Source organism: Callospermophilus lateralis, chromosome 1 (genome assembly GCF_048772815.1).
Source record: "Callospermophilus lateralis isolate mCalLat2 chromosome 1, mCalLat2.hap1, whole genome shotgun sequence".
Classification (NCBI taxonomy): Eukaryota; Metazoa; Chordata; class Mammalia; order Rodentia; family Sciuridae; genus Callospermophilus; species Callospermophilus lateralis.
The window spans coordinates 159,199,579-159,222,244 of record NC_135305.1 but is presented as its reverse complement, the minus strand read 5'-3'; the positions used below and the strand labels follow the sequence as shown (position 1 = coordinate 159,222,244).

General features: G+C 46.3%; 1 protein-coding gene across 3 annotated transcripts in view; it reads right to left on the bottom strand.

Annotated features, from left to right (window-relative positions):
* The window catches only part of Atp6v0a2 (ATPase H+ transporting V0 subunit a2), a 34,415-nt gene extending 14,516 nt beyond the window's left edge, over window positions 1-19,899 (bottom strand). For 2 of the 3 annotated variants that reach the window (XM_076870704.1, XM_076871413.1), the window contains exons 1-13: window positions 19,593-19,899; window positions 15,489-15,567; window positions 12,449-12,546; window positions 10,688-10,825; window positions 9,999-10,087; window positions 8,331-8,457; window positions 6,536-6,618; window positions 4,506-4,599; window positions 3,593-3,805; window positions 1,884-2,034; window positions 1,506-1,642; window positions 1,071-1,258; window positions 883-973 (exon numbers count right to left, since the gene is read on the bottom strand). In XM_076870704.1, the coding sequence (XP_076726819.1) occupies window positions 883-973; window positions 1,071-1,258; window positions 1,506-1,642; window positions 1,884-2,034; window positions 3,593-3,805; window positions 4,506-4,599; window positions 6,536-6,618; window positions 8,331-8,457; window positions 9,999-10,087; window positions 10,688-10,825; window positions 12,449-12,546; window positions 15,489-15,567; window positions 19,593-19,709 (1,605 nt within the window). In that variant the 5' untranslated portion in view covers window positions 19,710-19,899. The remainder of the gene's footprint in view (window positions 1-882; window positions 974-1,070; window positions 1,259-1,505; window positions 1,643-1,883; window positions 2,035-3,592; window positions 3,806-4,505; window positions 4,600-6,535; window positions 6,619-8,330; window positions 8,458-9,998; window positions 10,088-10,687; window positions 10,826-12,448; window positions 12,547-15,488; window positions 15,568-19,592) is intronic. The other variant, XM_076871883.1, reaches the window with a different exon arrangement.
* Window positions 19,900-22,666: the final 2,767 nt, after the last annotated feature.

The following is a 22,666-nucleotide window of genomic DNA, read 5'->3' as shown; positions in this document are numbered from 1 at the left end:
TGAGGTGGCATACATCTGTAATCCCAGCAGCTCAGGAGGCTGAAACAGGAGGACTGTAATTTCAAAGACAGCCTCAGAAACTTAGTGAGGCTCTCAGCAACCTAGCGAGACTCTGTCTCTAAATAAAATATAAAAAGGGCTGGGGATGTGGCTCAGTGGCTAAGTATCCCTGGGTTCAATACCCAGTACCAAAAAAAAAAAGAAGACGACAAGATACTAGGAACTTGGAGAGTGCAGATGACAGCACACCCGAATTTTCCATTCTATTTGGCTGGCTCACTATTGTCCACAGTCACACCTGCCCCTCTGAACCAACCCTGGGATGGTTCCTAAGACTTCTCTGGAAGATGAAGTGAGGTAGGGGACCTGCCTTGTGTACCCTGTGATCCTAAGCCAGCCAGGCCCCCTTGTGGGGTTGGGGTAAGGGAGCCCTGGCACCTGGGACAACTTCTTCGCTCCCCTTTATAAACACTTCTCCCACTTCAAATAGCCACTCCAACAGGTACCACATGGCCTTAAGCTCCTTCTAGCTACTTGACTGCATTTTATTTCAATATCAAAGGGTAAATGATAATTCATATAAACAAGGGATTCAAGAAGCAGCTTACATTCCTGGCTCCTCAAGTGTCACTTTTTCTAGAACAGGAGAGGCTGGACCACATGGCCCTCTTCTACACTGATGAGATCGCCCAGGTGGAGTACCACCACTCCCGCTGCATTAATGGCAAGTGCTGCATGAGGGGCAACCAATGGCCAGGTTGCTGCCACCCACAGTACCTCCCTCACTTATGAGCCTGAGAACTGGACCAAACAGTCTGGAAAAGGCTGTGCCAGTTACAAGGAGGGGGAAACAGAGCAATGGAGACAATGGGGCACACTCACTGGGTCAATCCCAAAAGGATAAGGGCCTCGGAACACTCCAGGAATGGCTGGGTCCAATTGCAACACCCTGCTGTGCCTCACAACGCTGTCACTGTAACACAAGCAAAGGAAGCAGAGGAGCAGAGGGAGCAGGTTGGAGCAGTGCCGGAGGGCCTGTGAGCTCCCGCCCACCCTGGCCCTGCACTCACTTCCACAGCACCAGCTTCTCGTGCTCCTGCTGAGTGTGACTGGAGCTGTACATGGCAGACACGTTCCACCGAGAGCCAAAGATGTTGAGTGACTTGGAGAAGCAGTCGTTGTAGATGAGGCCTGTGTACACTGAGAACAGCCCCATGAGCAGGAGGATGTATCGGCCATTGAAAAACATCCTCAAGATCTGTGAAGGCAAAGCGCCCATCAAAACAGAACCCGCAGGAAAACGTGTTCACAGGACAAACATGAATGCTGGCAGGTTCCCGCCACTTCTCCCAGGGCTTCTCAGAAAACCACCTAGCATAACAGACATTCCTGTCACTCAGAGGTGACACAGACACCACCCAAGCTAACGCTCTGGAGAAAGCCCAAATCAGACAAAATACAAGACAGGAGCTCCCCTGCAGAAGGAGCTGATGACATGGAATTACCTCCTGTGACTGGTTCAGTCCGGGACGATTTTCATTTATCACCAATAAGAGGGCAAATAAGAACATCACAAAGCCGTGGCCAAGGTCTCCGAACATCACAGCAAACAAAAACGGGAATGTAATGATGGTGAAGAGAGCTGTGGAGGAGGAGGAGACCGCGAGAGGTTTCGTCAGAGCAAACACACGGCTGCGGAGCCCAGCAGGTAGCGAGGCAGCCTGCCTAGGTGCCCCAGGCAGGGACAGAGAGGCTGCACACAAAACCTTACACCAGGGGGACCACAGAGCAGCAATGGGATCCTCCCAACACCATTACATCCTGCTACCTCCAGACGCAGAAGTGACCTGAGACATGAGGACTGACATATGCCAACATCCTACCTGGATTCACTTCCCTGTAGCTCCCAACGCCATAAGCATCCACGATGTTCTGAAATCCCTCGGTGAATCTGTTGGTCCGGATTAGGGTTGGGGGTGTTTCTTTTGTGGGGATCGTGTTCATAAATGAGAGTATGGTAGCACCGCTCTCTCTCTTTTGTGCAAAAAGAGAAAAAGAAAGACATCACTATCCAAGAAAAAATTACTGCTATTCAACACATTTTGGCTTGCACTCTGGGAAAACTCCCTGCGTGGTTAGGGTGAAGTAAGAATCCCCCCATTCAAGAAGTACAAGGACAGCAGGACCAGGGGCTGGAAGAAGCCTCTGGGGCTGGGGTCTTCCAGGAGAAAGAGAGGGCGCAGAGAGGAAGCAGATGAACAAGGAGCTGGGTGAGACATACAGAAGGAAGAGGCCACCTAGAGCTACCAGTACAAAACTGAAATTCAGGGCTCTGTCTCTTAGAAATGGTCAAGAAAGAGGAAGTGAAAAATGGACAAGAATCAACCAAAATGCCAACATTATGATAAAATCATATATGTAGTATTTTCCTTCAGTGTTTACAATTCTTCTGAAACACTTACTGATTTGTAATGAAAAAATGGAGCCAACAGGGCCCGGGTTGTGGCTCAGTGGTAGAGCATTTGCCTAACATGTGTGAGGCACTGGGTTCATTCCCTGGCACCACATAAAAAAATAAACAAATAAAATAAAGGTATTGTGTCCATCTACAACTAAAAAAATGTATTTGAAAAAAAAAAAAGGAGCCAACAGAAAACAGTAAGAAAAACACCAGCAGGGCAAAGGATATAAATAGTTCACACACAAAAAGAAAAAAAAAGTCAAAGTCTCCTGAGCTCAGAAGGTGCTGGCCCAACTGGTGGGACGAGAAGTGCGGCAGCTGGCACCACCACCCAGCCGACCAGTCAGGCCACCATGAAGTCCACCCCACTGGAAGATTGGCACATGTGTAAATTCCAGGTCAAGTGTTAGTCACTGCCAAGGTATTTATAACTTGGTAACTACCTAAATATACCATGGTGCACACATACAATCAAGTATTTGTTATTTAAAAAAAAAAAACAGGCCAGTCTTTTTTTTTTTTTTTTTTAGAGAGAGAGAGTGTGTGTGTGGGAGAGAGAGAGAGAGAGAGAGAGAGAGAGAGAGAGAATTTCTTAATGTTTATTTTTTTAGTTTTCGGCGGACACAACATCTTTGTTTGTACGTGGTGCTGAGGATCGAACCCGGGCCGCACGCATGCCAGGCGAGCGCGCTACCGCTTGAGCCACATCCCCAGCCCCCAGGCCAGTCTTATTGAATGAAAAGAACAGTATGAATAGCACAACTTTTGCAAAAAAGGAAAGAAAAAGCGTACCATCCATATCTGCTTATCTATGATTAAGTAACTCGAGACAGGGCAGAAGTCAAACCAAGGCTATCTCGGGGCCACATTGGGCCAGCACGGCCGCAGATAGGAGGAAGCCACTTCCCTGGCTCTTTTCTTTTTAATGTATTTCTCTTTACTTGTAAACTATGTGAATATATGATTTGTTCAAAAGAGCGACTTCAAATGCGTTGATACACATGTGTCCTGGAATGGCCAGATCTCCACGGCTGCAGCTCAAGAGCAGAGTCCAGTCAGGGCCTTCCCAGCTTCATGAGCATCTCCTCCCTGCAACAGCCTCTAGTGGTCCCAGCGGGCAGGCAGCCTTACCGAGCCCTCCTCTAGTGCCCGGCGCAGGTCACGCAGGTCAGCCTCAGGACACCAGACCTCAGCAATGAGGCACTTGTTGGTCACGTCGAAGCTGCACATGTTCAGCATGTGGTAAATGGCTTTCATCTTCTTCACCTGGATGACGCGGCTGTACACCGACTCCGCGGCTTTACACAGCACTTGCCTCAAATAATCCTCAGTTTTGTGAAGAACCTGGGTAAGAGCAGACATGGGCTTTTGACAAGGTGAGCACTGTCCAGTCCTTGTCACCAGCCCCAATGTCCCTGGGGGAGTTCTCGTCCTGACGGTGGAGCCACCGGGCACTTATCTCCCATGGCAGCAGCTCCAGGCGCAGGGCAGCATCCACCAGCGCATGGTGAGCCTAGGAGGCTGACTGCCTCCTGGGAAAGGACCCCAAGGGCCCAGGAAAGGAAAGGTAGTGTCCTCACTGTGGCAGTGTGACAGCTGGCTGGGTCCAGATGGCCTCCTGGACCTCCGCCCAGCCTCCCAGCACTGGAAGCCCCCGATTCCCATCCCTCCCTTCTGCCAAGAAATTCCCTTTTGCTTAAGCGAGTCTGACTCTGCTTCTTGCCACCTGCTCAGGGCCCTCGCTGACATCGGAAGAAACTCGACCTTAAACAGTGCAGGTAAAATGACACCCAGACCTCAGTGAAGCCTGCCTGTCATTTGTGGTCAAGGATGCCCATTCGATGTATCAAAGATGACCACAGAATCTTTTTTGAAAGTCCCAAAATTACTCTGTAGGTTTCTAACAGGCTGCTAGAAAGGAACATCCCTGAACAAAGGGACATTCCCATCTCCTAATCTGCCTTCATTATTTCATGTTAAAAGAGAGCGAAGACTGTTGAATGTTCCACCCCCGAGATAAGGAGGCAGGTGCAGATCTACTCACAGTGTAGAGATCCTGGATCCGAGTATTCAGCCCCTCCTGAATCTCCTTTCGCTCCTCAACAGTGTTTGGATAGGGGTAAATGTGGCAGTGGTAACTAGGGGACAGAATTAAACATGGCTTCATGTCAGCAGGACTAGAAGAGCTACTTCCAACACAAGAACCAGGGTCAATCTCCACCAGACACATCCCCTTCCAGGGTGGAAGGAAGAGCAGCCCTCGGGGAAAATGATGTGGGCACAGCCTGCCAAGGCAAGATCTCACGCAGACATGCAACAGCACTGCTGAACTGAACAGGCTTGGCAAGCTCGCTCTGGATCCAAATTCCACTCCTGCCCCAGGGATTTGGGAAGCATGTTTCCAATCCCAACTTTCTGAGACTCACCAACACTGAGGCTGGAAACACAGAGCCAAGGAGTGCACACACACCAGACAAAAGGTGGGGTGAGGTCTGGCTCAGGAGCGATGGTCTTGGTATCTGTGCCTCCCTGACCTTAGGAGCCAGTGTTCTCCCAGGGGCCCCTGACACCCAGACCACACTAGGGAATGCTGGCTGTCCCCAAACTGCAATTGCTCCCACAACACCTTCATATATTTTTTGTTATTATATTGACTCTTTTGGTACCAAGGATTAAACCCAAGCATGCTCTACTGCTGAGCCACATTTCCAGTCTATTTTATTCTGAGATAGTATCTTGCTAAGTTGCCCTACCTGGCCTCAAACTTGAGATCCTCCTGCCTCAGTCTCAGAGTCACTGGGATCACAGGTATGGCCACCACACCAACCACACCAACACATCACCCTAACGTGCTAATCCACACTGAGCATTCTGCCTTTGGAAACTTAAATCCCCACTCCAGCCTTCTCCTGAGCAATGACACCTGTGATATCAGGGTCTGCTGAGCTGCAAGTAGCTTTTCTAATCAATGTGACAATATATACCTATTAAAACAACAAAAGCTTGTCCAGCTGACACCCCAAAATTACTAGCTATATGATTAGTGAGAACCAAACTGGTAAATAGAAAATACCCAAGCCTTACCCCCTCCCTCAGGAAACAAAGAACTCACAGGATCTTACATGCCCACTGGAAGGACACGAGGGGGTCCTGTGGGGTTTTGTCTGGCTTTTGCTAAGTGTCCCCTTGGTGACAGGGAGAAGCCACAGACTGCTTCTCATGTGGCACAACTCCATGTCCTGGAGGCTGGTGCCATTGGATGCTTTTCACCTGCACTGCCTCAGTGAGTCCTGTCAGCCTTACAGAAAAGAATTACTGCTGCCTTTTATGGATGAGAAAACCAAAGCTGTCACCTTGTCCAATTCAGCCCAGTGAGACAGGGGCCAGGTGAGGTGAGCCAGGCAGCCCACTCTGAGCCCACACTTCCCTTTCCACCACAACCCCCAACAAGGCAGAAGAGAAACTGCCCCAGGGACACTGTGTGCTCAGCTGTGACAGGGAGCCTGACCTCCAGCTAAATGCAACAGGAAGGCACAAAGCATGAAAACTTAAGAGCTGTGTGCAGTGGTGACACCTAAAAAGTCAGCGACCCTGGAAAACATAGCAAGACCCTGTCTCAAAGCCAAATAAAAAGGGTTATGAATGCAGCTCAGAAGTAAAGTGACTGTGAGTTTAATCCTCCACACACTCAAAAAAATTAATTTGAATCATTCCTCAACTGATCTGAAGCCTTGAGACCCTCAGGGGCGAGGGGGGGTGGTGCGCAGGAATCAACTCTGGGATCACAATTAACCTGGTCTCTACTTTCAATTATCTTAAGTAATGCCCTGGCAAGACAGAAGACCAAGTGTCCTCTGTAGTCTATTCTCTGCCTCATTTTCCCCACAGCTGTGTGCTTTCTATTGATCTTGCTGTTCAAGTGCTAAAGAGCCGGGCCTCACAACAATAGAGTCACAGAGCAGAGCCAGCAGCCTGCGTGCCCAGGGTACTGCTCTGAACTGCAGAGGGAGAGTGAAGGGAAGCCAGCAGGTGCTGCAACTCAAGAAATTAATGGCATGAAGGGCTTCCTCTTACCAGTCACATATCTTCTTGACCTTATGGCCAATCTGCTCTCCCCAGAAGGATATCAAGAACACGTACCATTTTATGACTTCTCCCTACAAAGAGCAATAGACCCATCAGTTCTGTGCACGTAGCTGGGAATCCTGGCAGCTCCCGCTGTCAGAGTCCATTCACTCGCTCAGCGGCGTCATGCCTCACGGTTTGCAGACTCCAGAACTGCCAATTCACCCACTCACTACAACATGCCCAAGTGACACACGCAGTGCCTTCATTTATCTGCTGAGCAGCAAAAAAAATTGTAGGACCTGATGCCTACGTGACCAAGGAGCTCCAGCAGGTGACATTTGCCTTCTTGGCTCAGCTCGAACCATAACCAAGTGTCCTCTGCAGTCTATTCTCTGCCTCGTTTTCCCCACTGCTGTGCTTTCTATTGATCTTGCTCACTCAAGATGCTCACTCAAGCTCCCAAGCACAAGAAAGCTGTGACATGTCTTGCTAGAAACACGTGAGAGAAACTGCGAGAGATGGGCTCTGGGACACAGGCCAAATGTGAATGAATCAGGAACACATATTAAACAAGGAGAAACAAATAAAATCAAGTCATAGGCTGACCAGCCAAGGAAGTGCTGAGCTCAGAGGCTCACAGAAATTCAACTTGAATTTTCCTAGGAGCAATAATTCCAAATTTGGTAGTTTGGTGTTTTGCTAAACATAAGTAATGCAAATAATAAGAATAAACCATATTTACAGATTTTCAATAAAACAGAATTCTATTAACTGCTTCAGGAGGGCTGGGGATACAGCTCTGTGCAAGAGTGCTCTGGAGTGCATAAAGTGAGATCCCCAACCCAGAAAAAAAAATTTGATAGGCATTTTACCTATTAGCCGAGCACCTCAACAGGCGCTAAGGCCTGAGCAGTGAGTTCGACACAAAAACCCAACCAGGTGAGCAGGAGCTGAGGCTCAGGCCACAGCAAGGGGCGCGATGAGGAAAGGCTGCATGTGCCGGGGGAGGTGAGCGCCGAGGAGGAGACAGGGAGGAGTGTGGTGCACACCCTAAACAGGGTGGGCAAGGGGCACCCCAGGCCGTGCCACTAGAGTGTACAAAAATGAGATAGATGAGGGAGTGAACTGTGGGGACTGGGGGGGGGGGGGGCGGGGAGGACTCTGCAAACAGAGGGAAGACCGTAAGCAGACACATATTCCGGAGAAAGGGCCTGGACAGGTGAGAGCAGGAACAGGGCAGTCAGGGATGTGACAAGGCCCACACACCATGCTGCAGGAAGCCACTGGAGGGTCCCACATAGGGAGTGAAATGAGCTGACAGAGACCATTCTGGAAACTGGAGGAGGACAGTGAGAGGATGGAGCAGTGAAGGGAGGAAGCTGCTCCAACACAGAGGTGAGAAAGGTGTGGCAGGTGACCCGACCAGAATGGTGGCAGGGCAGGGGAAGAAGTAGCCAGACTCCCCTGTATCTAAAAGGCAGGGTCACCAGATCGGTGGATGGTTTTGAGTGAGAGATGAGAAGAGTCAGAATGGCCCTAAGGTTTCTGGCTGCTCAGACTGAGAAAATAGAGCTGTTGTTTGCTGAAAAGGGGGTCTATGAGGTGTCAGGAGGAAGAGTAGGACTCCAGTTTGAGACACAAGGACAACACAGGGCAGACAGATCTAAGCCTGCAGCTCTGCAAGGGGGATTCACACCCCTAAAACACGGGATCTCCATGAAGAGTGTCCCGCACTTTGTTCTGCACCTCCAGCTCACTGTGGGTCTGCCACTGCTAGAAGGTGGTCATGACATTTACTCACTGTTTCGGGGTCTTCCAGGGACTCATCCAGTTCTGCATAGGTCACGATGGTATACCCTTTGCAGACCCTCCACAGCATTTTTTCAAATGCATCAACTTTTCCTTGATGAATTAGGCCAGACACAAACCTGAGACAATGAAGATGACCCATGGTCAACTAGAAGCAATGAATGTTCTCAAACTGCCTTCAAAGGATGAAGACCTCTGTCTCTGGCAAAAAGGCAGAGCCATCTGAAAGCCCTCCAACTGCAAAACATCTCAAATGCCAACAAAATATTTCTGAAACACCCTTTTAAAAGAATAGCTCAGCCTACAACAAAGTAAAACTCTTGGAATCCAAAACTTAAGACAGGATGTTCTACCTGTCAAGATGCATTCCACTGGGCTGGGGTTGTGGCTCAGTGAGCACTTGCCTAGCATGCATGAGGCACTGGGTTCAATCCTCAGCACCACATAAAAATAAAATAAAGGTATTGTGTCCACCTACAACTAAAAATATATATATGAAAAAAAGAAATGCATGATACTGACGCAGGACCTTATGGCCTCGTGTTTAATGCCAGCACAAGAAACAGGGACAGGCACTGGGTCCAGATGAGGCAAGGAGATGGCCCTGATCCCCACTAGAGCTGGGACTTCTTGCCCAAAGGCTACATTTCAGTGAATGTGGACTGGAAAATAATCCATCTCATAAAGGAGCCTACAAATAAATTTATTTTTTCAGCTTTGGCTCTAAATGGAGAAAGGTTTTCCCTGAGAATTTGTACCTAAAGGTTTAGAATTCAGTCAGGTTTGTGGCTTAAGTTCACATTATTTCCAAATTCAAAAAAACAAATCAACCAGTCCAACAGTGGTGCACCACTGTAATCCAGTGACTCGGGAGGCTGAGGCAGGAAGATCCCAAGTGTGAAGCCAATCTCAGCAACTCAGCAAGACTCTCAGCAACTTTGTGAGACCCTGTATCAAATAAAACCTCAACTAAGGACTGGGGAGATAGCTCAGTAGTAAATGGCCCTGGGTTCAATCCCCAGTACCAAAAATAAATAAATAATCAATTTTTAAAAACCCATGCTAAAAAAACCAACATATATGATTCCAGGTTGGTAGAGTACTCCAAGGCACCCAACAAATGGAAAAACAAACTCTCTCTCTGGAGGAATGGATTCTCAGACTAAACCTCACTGAACAACTTCAGATAAGAAACTGAGGAATCCTCATTAAAAAAAAAATAAAACTACAAACAACACAAGGAAACACGGTGCTGTTAGTTTAAGTAGGCAGAAAGAACAAACAGCAGAAAGAGACCCTGAAAGCAGGATTAATAAAAAAATTAACCAGCTCAGTTTAGCCCCTACATTTCCCCTAACAGTACTCGATGCTTCAGTGGCCAATTACTTCCTGCTTACAGGAGGAACCCTGAGCAACATAACTTAATCATCTCCAACTTGTTACACCAAAGGAAGAAATTTCCATCATATTAAGTTACAAGCCATAACAGCAAGTCGCTCAGCTCGACAAGGACAGGGGCACTGTGTCTTCTTAAACAGACCTTCACCTTCACCTTCACTCAGTCACAGGTTTTAGGACAAATGGTCCCATTCATCCATTCTGTCGCTCAGTGGTAGAGCCTTCTACAAGAAGGGCTTGACACACAGTCGCCATCACCTACCCCAGCTTTGCCCCCAGCCTCTGCATGCTGCTGTAGTCCAGCAAAGAGTCGTTCTCCAGAGACGGGAATTCCTCATAGGTGGGTTCAAACTGGAAAGACACAGAGCCAAGTGCGTCTCAGCAGGAGGACACAGGTTAGGCTTCCAGGTAAGTTTCCATGACACACCCCAAGATAACTCAGATGCATAACTCAGCTCTGACAAGTGAAAAGGTAATTTCCCACCCTCTATTTGTAAGCCACTTGAAGACATGTACATTAAACAATTCTTCCTTTACTCTTAATAATTTAGAAAAACTAAATTGTAGAGTCCAACTTCTGCTCCACCTTTTCTCAAGATTATAAAGATTTTTTTTAAAACTGAAAACATTTGATAAATAAGAAGCACTATTATTGCTAAAACCAACCAAGACAGGAAAAGGCCTATAAAGCTTTGTTTGATGTCATATAATCCAAATGAAAAATATAGCTAAGGAGGCTAGGGCCATAGCTCAGTGGTAGAGCACTTGCCTAGCATGTGAACAGCCCTGGGTTCCATCCCCAGTACTGCAAAATCAAAAGCAAGCAAGCTGAGATTAAAGTTCATCACTTAATAAGAAGTAACACATCTAGATGAAGTGATGACAAAGCCCACAACCTCACGGAGAACTGATTTTCACAAACGAAGTATACTTCCACCCCCCTCTCCCTACCTCGACATTTCGCTTGACGAAGGTTTTAGTCACTCGCAGCATGTGAGTATACTCGATCAGTTCAAGCAGGTTCTTCCTCAGTTTCTCCTTGTTCTTGGTGACTTCTCTCAGTTCGACCTCAAGCTTCTGCAACTGCTCCTATGAGAACACAGCAGTCACTCAGGTGTATGTGTAAGCTTAAGAGCCACCACTCAGCAGCACAGCCCCCACTCCCATGCAGCCCAACCCTCCCAAGCATACCAAAGCCAGGGGGGTTAAAAGCCAGAGTTTACCTACATGTGACAGGGACATGAAAACAATGACTTTAAAGGCGCCTTATTTACTCTCTCCTATTAGTTGAAGTACTTCCTATGAAGTTCATGCCACACTTGACATGAAACACTTGGAGACACTAATGACTCAATAGGTGAGGCTGTTAGCCTCTCCTCGACCTCAGGCCCAGACACTTCTGCTTTTTCTCTGTCTGCTTATCCACTACCAGACATCAAGTCTATGTTTCCTTTTATATGAAACACAGGACAATTTTGGATCAACCTTCCTAAACATATAGTCTCCTTGTCTTCAGCTTAAGTTTCCATGCATCTATACTTAGCACAATTAAGTGGACATAAGAATTCTTGAGAATGACTCTTTAATAATTATTTATATACAAAGCATCCTTATCAATACATATTTATTGAAATAATCTGTAAAAAGAGTCAATGAAGGGCTGGGTTGTGGCTCAGTGGTAAAGCGTTTGCCTTGCACGAGTGAGGAACTGGGTTTGATCCTCAGACCACACAAAAATAAAAGGTATTGTGTCCATCTACAACTAAAAATATATATTTTTTTAAAAAGTCAATGAAAACTTGTATTCAAACATTAACATACTACACACATTATTTGAACTCTACCTTATAAAAACTATAAATAGTGACTGATATGTTTGTAATCATATCATCACCAACCTACCCAACAGGCCAAACCAGATGACTGCTCTCTGCCCACCAGACTGCGTCACTCTCTCTGAAGTCCATTAGTGCCAAGGGATAAACGACTTCCTCCCAGATAGATAGATAGACCCAGCAGCTGCCGATGCAATGGCTTCAGCTGCACCACGCTCACTGCTCTGAGAGCAAGGACAAGCCGGCCTATTTCTCAGCTCAAAAAATGACAGATGGAAACCTCAGTAGGTAATTCACAGCAGGGGACAGTTTAATCCCCCAGCCAAGCCACTCATCTAGATGAGGGCATTCGGTCTCCTGCCCACCTGCAGTGATCAACCACCTCTGAACACCAGGGCAGGGAGCCCAGACGGGAGGGCACAGGCCCAGAGCAGCGGCCACTGGTGGGAGGAGGGGCATGCCAGGCATGGATAATCCCCCATGAACTTCCTGAAACACCACGTGGCAGAGCGAATGGCCTAATTCTCCCTAGCCTCTATTCACCAGCACTGAAAATTCATGAAACAAAACTGAACTTCAGTTAAAACTTATCACAGACAGGACTGGGGTTGTGGCTCAGGAGCAGAGAGCTTGCCTATCACTTGAGAGGCACTGGTCCTCAGCGCCACATAAAAATAAATAAAAGTATTGGGTCCACCTACAACTAAAAATATAAAAAATAAAAATAAATGAATCACAATGTACTAGTGAGGGTTAAAATTATCCTTTAATTTTCACCCCACAGTTTTGAGGAAAAAAGGCAGAAAACATAAGACAATAGGAGTAAGTGACAGGCAGCGGGAGCACTACACCTCCACAGCATCTTCAGGAGCCTTACCTGCATTTCCAGAACCTGTTTTGGAGGGGGTGCAGGAGGACTGACCTCTCCCTCAGGCAGGGGAATATTAGCTCTAGTAATTTCCTGCACCAGATACACTGTGAAAATAATGGTTAAACCAATTAGATACAAACACTTACTAAAATACGCTTCAGTCAGAACACTGCAAATTCCAACCTTCCCAATGTACAAATATCTTGACTGTTCCAACTGATCTATGAGTCATTCTTTGCAACTTTGCCCAAAGATCTGCAAAATAATGCTACCTAGAAAGACCGGCAAAATAAATAATAATCTGGAAAAACATTTGCTAAAGTTCCCCCAATTATTTTCATTTCCCAAACCAAAATAAGGAGCCTCTGAGGCCCTGAACCTATAGAATGCAGTGACAGGCCTGTGATAGTCCCCCCAGAGCCAGCAGCATGGCTCTCTGCAGAGGTGCTTGGGAGGAGAGTCATGACCTCTGGCAGCAGATCCACCCAGGAGACAGGCAGAGCCAGGCTTTCCGCACCTCCCCACAAGCCTGGCTGCCATGGGTTGAGGCCCTCGGTCTACCTCACTGCTGAGTTAAAAATTAGATTTGTGGAACTAAACACCAGCCAAAATTCACTGGCTTTCTTTAGTTCAAATTTCAACTCCATGAAGAGGCCTTTTCCTTAGGATAGAAGTCACAATACCCGCCAAACTCATCAGCAGGTTCAGTATTTTGGAAAGGAAGGAAATGGAGAGGGGAGGAAGGAAAGGAGAAAGGAGGAAAAAAGCAAATATATGTTACCAGAAAGACAGTAAAAAAAGTTTTGGGTTTAAGAGGTTTCTAAAGATAGATGCAAACTGTTTAAACCAACTTATTACTCAATTAACTTGAGCATTCTTTTTTTATTGTTTCAAGCCTGCGATATTTTTTAAACAGTTTAGCTACAGGAAGTCCTAGACATGTCTAATGCATCATGACCTTTGCCCTGCCTTTAAAAACCTCATTCCCAAATTACAACCTGTCCAGTGACTCATGTGGTCTCACTCTAACGTACAGGATCAACACAGGTCACCAGGACCTCAAGCAAGGTACGAAGGAACAGATTTCAGGTAACTAAAAGTTTTTCTTAAAGCTAAAATCCCCAATTGAAAAAAGTTCACAATAATAATCAGCTACTACAAATTATTCCAAAAGTCATGTTCTACCAGGCCCCATGTTTTTTGTTCATACTGTTAAAATTGAGTTTTGTACTTTAGTCAACTGTCACTTTTCCTCTCTCAGTTTGACTCGATGACTTTCAGGCTAACTTTTTGTTGCTGTTTGTTTGGTACCAGGAATTGAACCCAGGGGTGCTTAACCACTGAGCCACATCCCCATCCATTTTTTATATTTTATTTAGAGAGAGGGTCTCACTGAGTTACTCAGGCCCTCACTAAGTTGCTGAGAGGCTGGCTTTGAACTCATGATCCTCTTGCCTCAGCCTCCCAAACTGCTGAGATTATAGGCAAGTGCCACCAAGCCCAGCTATCTGGCTAAAATCTTAAAGATAAAAACAGCAGCCTTGGGCTACTGAAATGTGACAGTTAAAAGCACTAATTTAGCCAGATGTGGTGGCACATGACTATTATCCCAGAGACTCTGGAGGTTAAAGCAGGAGGATCAAAAGTTTGAGACCAGCCTCAGCAACTTGGTGAGGCCCTAAGCAATTTAACAAGATCCTGTCTCAAAATAAAAAATATTTTTAAAAAGGGGAGTTGGGACCAGTCGTGGTGATGCATACCTGTAACCCAGCAGCTCAGGAGGTTGGGAAGGAGGATCCAGAGTTCAATGCCAGCCTCAACAAAAGTAAGGTGCTAAGCTATTCAGTAAGACCCTATCTCTAAACAAAATACAAAATAGAGTGGGGGATGTAACTCAGTGGTAGAGTACCTGAGTTCAATCCCTGTGCTCAAAAAAAAAAAAAAAAAAAGGGGAGGGGGGAGTTGGGTGGGGCTGGGGATATGGTTCAGTGGTTAAGCACCCCTGGGTTCAATCACTGGTAGAAAAGAACAGAGGCAAGGGAGGCCTAATCTAACCTCTTCTCAAAGGAAGCCCAGAGAAAATGAAAGGGATTATCAAACAAGCTACTTGTCACTTCTTTGTGTCCCTGTATCTCAACATGGTTTTAAATTAAGTAATATATTAACATATATGCAGCATTAGGTTATAAAAAAACTATGAAGTGCTGGTTAAATAAATCATGGCACGTTAATACAGAGAAATTCTATGTAGTCATAAAAAATGATGGGTCACTCAATGTTTGTAGACATCAAGATGTTACAGCGAGGGGCTGAGGATGTGGCTCAAGCGGTAGCGCACTCGCTTGGCATGCGTGCGGCCCGGGTTTGATCCTCAGCACCACATACAAAGATGTTGTATCCGCCGATAACTAAAAAATAAATATTAAAATTCCCTCTCTCTCTCTCTCTCTCTCTCCTCGCTCACTCTCTCTTTAAAAAAAAAAAAAAAAAAAAAAAAAGATGTTACAGCGAGGGGGCTGGGGATGTGGCTCAAGCGGTAGCACACTCGCCTGGCATGCGTGCGGCCCGGGTTCGATCCTTAGCACCACATATAAACAAAAGATGTTGTGTCTGCCGAAAACTAAAAAATAAATATTAAAATTCTCTCTCTCTCTCTTTAAAAAAAAAGATGTTACAGCGAGTGCTATTAAGCAGAAGACAAGGCTGAAAAAAAATAACCTGCCCATTATCATGTAAGTCCTTACTTTTATAGACATATAATAAAAAGAATGGAAAAATAACATAACTACATAATAGTGATTACCTCTGACTTATAAAATATGAACAATTTCATTCTTCCTTTCTGCTTGTCTATATTTTCTAACTTTTCTAAAATGAACAAGGTTTACTTACATAAAAATAATTACGTGGACTGAGCTGTATCTCAGTGGCACTGGGTTTGATCCTCAGCACCAATTAAATAAATAAAATAAAGGCATCCTGCCCATCTACAACTACAATAATACTTATTATCACATAAGTTATTAAAAATGGAAAATACACTTACCCAATATTCGTTCTAGTTCTTCACATCTCTTCACCTCACCAACAAATTTTCTTTGGAAAGAACTTACATTCTGGTTGAGCTGAGGAAAAGATAAAAATTTTGCTTTGAATTTCTAAAATTTAAAGGTGAATTTTTTTTTTCTTTTACTTATTCATCTTTACTTGGGAGGGGGGTTCAGGGACTCAAGCATGCTAAGCACGTACTCTATCATGGAGCCAGCCCCTAAATTTTTAGAATAAAATATTACTGGCAAGGTTTTGGGGGAAAATACACTCACAAATATTACTGAACCAGAATATAAACTGCCCTGACTTTTTTTGGACAGTGATTTGGCAACTGTTGATCAAGAAATGACTGAAATATCCCTTGGCCTAGAATTATCCCGCAAAGAAATTTAACTTCAGGGGAAAAAAAATTGATAAACAAAATTTTTTAAAAACACCAACCTTAAGGATAGAGAAAACACACTAACCTAAAAATCCAACAATAAAAAATTGAAAAAGAAATAGGTTATCTCTAAACCATGGAAAATGACTCAGCAATAAAAGGGAACAATCCCAATATACGACAACACGGATAACTTGAGAAACAGTGGAAGTAGCCAGGCACAGCAGGACACTCGCTTCAGGATCCTCTGCACATCCAGAATGGGCATGTCCAAATGGACACCTGGACTGGGGGCAGGAGTAAGGAATGACTGTGTGTGGATATGAGGAGTCTTATGGGGAAAGAGTGTTCCTAAACTGGACTGTGTCAATGGCTGCATGAGTTGCTTTCTAAAAAATCAATGCATAGTATTTGTGAAACAGGTGCATTTTGTGATAGGCCTCAATAAAGCTGCACACAAGGGGCTGGGGATGTGGCTCAAGCGGTAGCACGCTCGCCTGGCATGCGTGCGGCCCAGGTTCGATCCTCAGCACCACATACAAACAAAGATGTTGTGTCCGCCGAGAACTAAAATAAATAAATATTTTTTAAAAAAATTTAAAAATAAATAAATAAATATTTTTAAAAAATTTTCTCTCTCTCTAAAAAAAAAAGCTGCACACAAATCACAGCTCAGCCACACAACTATGTACTTATTAAACTATTGTGTTAAATGACCAGGTATTTGATATTAAGAAATATTACTAAAGTAATAAGGCATGATAATGGTCTCGGGGCTGGGATTTTTAAGAATCCTTATCTTTTGAGGTATTGACTGAAATAATATGGCCTGAATGTGCTTATAGGGATCTGGTCCAGCAGGGATGAAGGTGGGAGGCTAAAATAAGCGGCCACTAGTCCACATTGTGGCTACACAGGGGTCCCAGTGCTCTTCATTCTGCTCTTCATTCTGCTGAGCTTCTTATAACACAAAGCTTAAAACAATAAAAAAATTGTAAAAATTATTTAATAAAATTAGTAAATTAAGTCTGATTTGTATATGTAAAAAGCATATTAAAGATATTTCCCCAGGCCAGTTGTGGTTGTACACGCCTATAATCCCAGCAGTTCAGGAGGCTAAGACAGGAGGATTGTAATTTCAAAGCCAGCCTCCTCAATTTAGCAAGGCCTTAAGCAACCCAGTGAGACCCTATCTCTAAATAAAACATAAAAATAGGCTGGGGATGTGGCTCAGCAGTTAAGCGCCCCTGGGTTCAATCCCCAGTATCAATAATAAGAATCACCCAGAAGAAAGATAAAATTCTATTTCACTTCTGTTTATCAATTCCCATTCACTTCTGGAGGTCATACTAACCTAAAGTAACCATGTCCAAGTTCCTCATGAATCAGATGTCAACCTGTTTCTACAGGTCTGAGAGCTGGAGTAGGAAGCCATGTATCAAGCTGGCTAAATGGACACTACTTCTCAGGTTCATTTTTCTTTCTTAACTTTAAATGAACTTTACAATTCTACAAAGAGCAGAATCTGTGTGACCAGGCATACTTCTGTGGCAATGGTACAAACACAACTGGATTTGGCACACCACTGCAGCTACTTGTATAGACTTCTATCCTGTTGTGTGGGTCATGTTACAAAATCTGAAAGGCTTTTCTTTTAGGATGGCAGTTACTCTTGATTCAAAGCTAATGGGATGAAGTACATTTTCCTTTCTTCTCATACTGGGGGTTGAACCCAGGGCTGCTTTACCACAGAACTAGATCCCCAGTTCTTTTTGTTATGTTGAGGCACAGTTATGCTAAGTTATTGAGGCTAGCTTCAAACTTGGAATTCTTCTGCCTCCGCCTCCCCAGTCTCTAGGCATAAAGTACATTTTAACACAGATTCCTTCCAAGACCACATTTAACCTAGAAAGTCAGGCAGAAGAGACCTGTGCTGTGTGTACTCGTACCTCCACTGTGGACCTTGGGCTCCAGCAGCTACAGGACTGAACAGGAACACTGCTCTTAGCAAGGACCCTTACAACAGGCAGCCACCTCAGCTCCTAGACCCCTACCCTAGCTGCACAACATTTTTTTTCTCCAGGTCTACACCTGGTTGTTGCTACTGATGTCCTTGACCTGCTGGCTTCCCTTCATGAGAGTTACTGAAAAAAAGCCTAAGTGAACCAGAAAACACTGGTATCAGTGACTCCACACAGTGAATGCAAAGTTGGGCAGAAACACCAAAAAGAGGTGAGAAGAGCTGGGATGGGCTGTCGCCACCCACAAAGCACACGGAAAACCTAGCATCACACAGGTCTCAGCACAGAATCTTAGTTTTATTTTCCTTCTGAAAAAAAATGGAACAGACTTTCTTTTTCTTTCACTGACTCTGAGTATACAGTCTATGACCTCATGTAACATTGAATGAAACCTGAATCTCTATGGCGATTAGAGCATTTGTTCAAAGCCCTACGAATGAATTATGGTAAGTGCTCTGCTTTGAGTCCTAAGAGGGCGGAACAAATCTACCTGAAAAGCAATCTGTTACCCTTGCAGCCACTGCCCAGCCCTTTAGGGCACACCTTATGGCACTGTGCCTGCCAGGTGAGCAGGTACCATGTGCTGACGCCCAAGTGGCTCCAGGAATGAGGATGAGCACTGCACTTTGCCTTCAGCCTCATCTGTCACTCACCTGTCACTGCTGTTGCAACCACATTATGGGTCCAACCCAGGGATCCCTGATATCAGATCCTGGGTCGGGGCATTCCCTTGTGAAATTAAGAAAAAAAAAACAAAAACAAAAAACACAAGATGAAAATGATAGCTCAACAATGGTGTTTGCCTGAGTGAATTTCAGTTCCACCAGAATGAGGTCCTGCTTAACAGTCTCACTTCCACCCTCTGTTCATTTCCTCCATAGAGAAGTGCTCATAAGAAGAGTGTATTTTATTCTGTCTCCTCCCCGGACTGTGAGCTCCAAGAACACGGGATTTTGGCTGCCTTGCTCACACTGGATCAGCACCAAAAACTGCCTGCACATAGCAGGCACTCAATAAAAGCTTGTTCATTCATTCAACAAATGCCTATTAGTACCAACAAATGCCAAGGGCTGTGCTAAGGCTTGGGGAATGAGAACAATTCAGGCAAGGTCCTCACCCTCCGAGGTTGGCAGTCCATGGTGGAGACAAACAATAAACAAATAAGTGGACGCACAAACAAGTGTTTCTTATTACTGGTCGTGAAGACGGCGTCCAGATGCTGACTGGGTCCAAGACCTCAAACAGCCACGGTGTGTGCATCGCCACACCAGGCAACCAAGGAGGCGAAACCCTCTCCTCCAGGAACAGGTACCCTGGAGGGTGGGCGCCCTTCCTGTTCCCCGAACTGAGCACCCCTTTCCCCAGCTCCTTCCGTTCGGGTTCAATCCAAAGGCCACCCCCTCAGAAAGGCCTTCCTTGCCCATCCCTTCAAAATCGCCTCCCACCGAGTCTCGCCGCACCGTCCCTCACTCTGCTGCAGAAGGTCTTCTGACTTCGTGTCCCCCTACCCGTAAGTTCCCAAAGGGCTCCCCGAGCCTCGGCCGGACTGCTCCGCCCGCCGGGGCACCGGGAAGCGAGTCCCCAGGCGCGGAGGGCTGCGGGAGACCCCAACTGGCCACGCAGAGCCGCCGCGCGGAGCCCCGGCGGCCGGTGGGCCTGGGCGGCCCGGCGCAGGGCTGCGGGCGGCGACACTCACGTCTCGGAACTGGACCAGGCCCTTCTCACCCAGCGCGCTGAGGCACTCGTAGGCCGTGCCCGACTGCAGGAAGAGCTGCGCCAGGCACATGGGCTCGCTCCGGAACAGGGACCCCATGGCGGGCGGCCCGCGCCCGGAGGGGCCCGGCGGGGCCCGGCGGAGGCGGCGGCTCCGGCCCCGCGGGCGCGCACGGTCAGCCGGGGCAGCCCGGGCCTCCAGCTTCTCCTGCGGCCTGGCCGCGGCCCGGCACCATGGGCTCAGTTGCAGCGGCCGCCCGCGTCCTGCCACCGCGGCCGCCGCTCCAGCTGCCGCCGGCGCGCAGCGAGACCCCGCCCCCGCGCCGTAGCCGGTTCCGGTTCCGCCCCCGCGGTCTGGCCAATGGACGACCAGGGTTGCGGCCGCCGGCCGACCAATGGAAACCCGGAGTTATAGCTGCCCGCCCCCGCCAGCTGGCCAATGGGGAGCCGGAGTTCGACCGTCCGCCGCTCCCGCAGGGCTCACCGGCTAGACCTCGGCGAAGGCTACCGGCGCTTGGCCGGTCGCCCCGCTCCTTAGGCGTTTTGTTGGCGAGTCTTGTCCTTAGCGTGGCTTAAAGCTCGCCCGCCTCAGGGACTCGTTCTGTGGTCCTGAGTGAAGTAACGGGGGTGGGGGGCGGCCGTTGTCACATCTTTAGAACAGCCCCACCAACCCAGACAGCTTCCTCGGGCTCGGGCGCCGGCAGTCCCCTTCCCACGCGCTCAGCCGGGTCACCGCCGCACGGCCTCGTCCGGGAGGAGGCGCCAGCCCTGGACGTGTGCTGTTCATGGATTTGGGCAGGGTGCGGTGCTGGACTGCAGCCCCTGCGATCCCGCCCGCCCCTCGCGAGCCTGCACGCAGCAGCGACGTGGTAGCTGGGACACAAGGCGAACGTCTGATGCGATTCTGCTTGGACCTGTGGCTCTCTCACTGCATTGGGAATGAAATCCAAACTTCGTACCCAGGACAACAACAAAGATGTTGTGTCCGCCAATAACTAAAAAATAAATATTAAACTTCTCTCTCCTCTCTCCTCCCTCCTCTCTCTCTCTCTCTCTCTCTCTCTCTCTCTCTCTCTCTCTCTCTCTCTCTTAAAAGAAAAAAAAAATTATTCTTTTAATGCTGCGGATCGAACCCAGAGCCTAAGCACTAGCTCTACCACTAGCTACACCGCAGCATTCATGAACGCATAAACTTAGAAAAGTAAACACCACGTAGGAGGCATCCCAGGTCCCCCTTATACCAAAGTACGTTTTCCCTAACAAAGCCCACAAAATAAGCTAAGTTATTTGTCATTTGGAAATCAATTATTCACAAATATCTTAAGTCCTGGGCTGGGGTTTTGGTTCAGCAGTAGAGTACTCACCTAGAATGTAAGAGGCGCTGGGTTCAATCCTCAGCACCATATAAAAATAAATAAAACTATTGTGTCCAACTATAAAAATTAAAAAATATTTTTAAAAATAAATATCTTAAATCCTAAGTTGGCTATACTAACCATGGAAAGACCCACCCCCACTGGGTATTTCCTTCATCTGCCCCAGACCACTATCACTTCATCCTCCAGAGATCAAATCAGAAAAAGAGAGGTAGAGAGAGAGGAACCCTGTGTCCCTACAACCTAAAACAAATAGTGTGCCTGGGGGAAAAAAATCCTTCATTAGTTATATTACTATGGATTAGGAATACAACTGTAACATCAAACCCAAAGTTTCACAAGTATTAAGTTGGTAATTCTATTTAAGGAAGGAAACATTAAAACAGTACAGATGATACTCTGGTAAGGGTCTTGAATCAAACAGCTGAAGTGACAGGCCATACTCCAGTCCCATGGTCTAGTAGTGACCAGACTCCTAGGTCAGCTCCACCTTAGGGCTGAGTGAAAGCCCAGCAGCACCACCCAGTAGAATCTGCCATCTTGCTTAAAAATTGCAACCTGTGCCATTGATGGGCTTATCCTCCCATTTGAAAGCTTTGGATTGGAAGTTTTGAAAATTCCTAGGCAGGAAGTCTGCAGGGACCACGCAAAGGCACATTTCTCCTGGTGCAGGAAGGTCAAGAAGCATTAGGAGCTCAATAAAGAAGTGTAAAAGGGAAGACACTTTCAAAATTAGAATTTTTCAATTGTGCAAAATCCATCTGAAACACTACTGAGGGGATTACCTGGCACACAAAAAAAAAACTTAAATGACATACCATGTGGCTATTGCAAGGTACTGGGTAGATGCCCATCCCTCCACTGTATCAAGCTGAATGTCCCCTTTTGAACTAGGAAGAACTGTCTTTCATCAAAAACTATATTTATTTATTTGGTGCTAGGGATTAAACCCAGGAGTGCTAAACCTCTGAGCCCCAGCCCACCCACTTTTTTTTTGAGACAATCTTACTAGGATGCTTAGGGCCTTGCAAAGTTGCTAAGAAAAACCATTTTACTTTTTATGTAAAAATAAACCCCATGACTCCCATAGCCAATCGTATTTGAATTTTTTAAATTTTTTTTAGTTGCAGATGGATACAATATCTTTATCTATTTATTTTATTGGTGCTGAGGATCAAAACCAGGGCCTCATGTGCGAGGCAAGCGCTCTACCACTGAACTACAACCCCCAGCCCTATATTTGAATTCTTATAAACGTTAAAGTAGGGGTCTGCCTTAACAAAATATGAAGTCTTTGGCATATATTCCCATGGAATTATATCCACCCCTGATTTTTGTTTTCTTTCCTATATTATCCGCCCCCCCCCACACACACACCTTTACTCAATGATTTGTGTTTTGTATTACATGTGGATACTAGGGATCAGAACCCAGGGCCTCACACATGCTAGGAAAGCACTGTTCCATAGAGCTCCACCCCAGCCCCAGTATTACATGCATTTCCTAATCCTTTCTCTGAAATATGGGAAAGTAATCAAGACAAGCATATAAAAACTAAAGATTGACCCTGATACAAATAAATGCCCTACGACCTTGGTAATCATGATAAGCTAAATTCCTAACATTTATTCACAATCATGTACTATACTCAGGCCAGGCCAGCAATGGGAATGTTCATCCT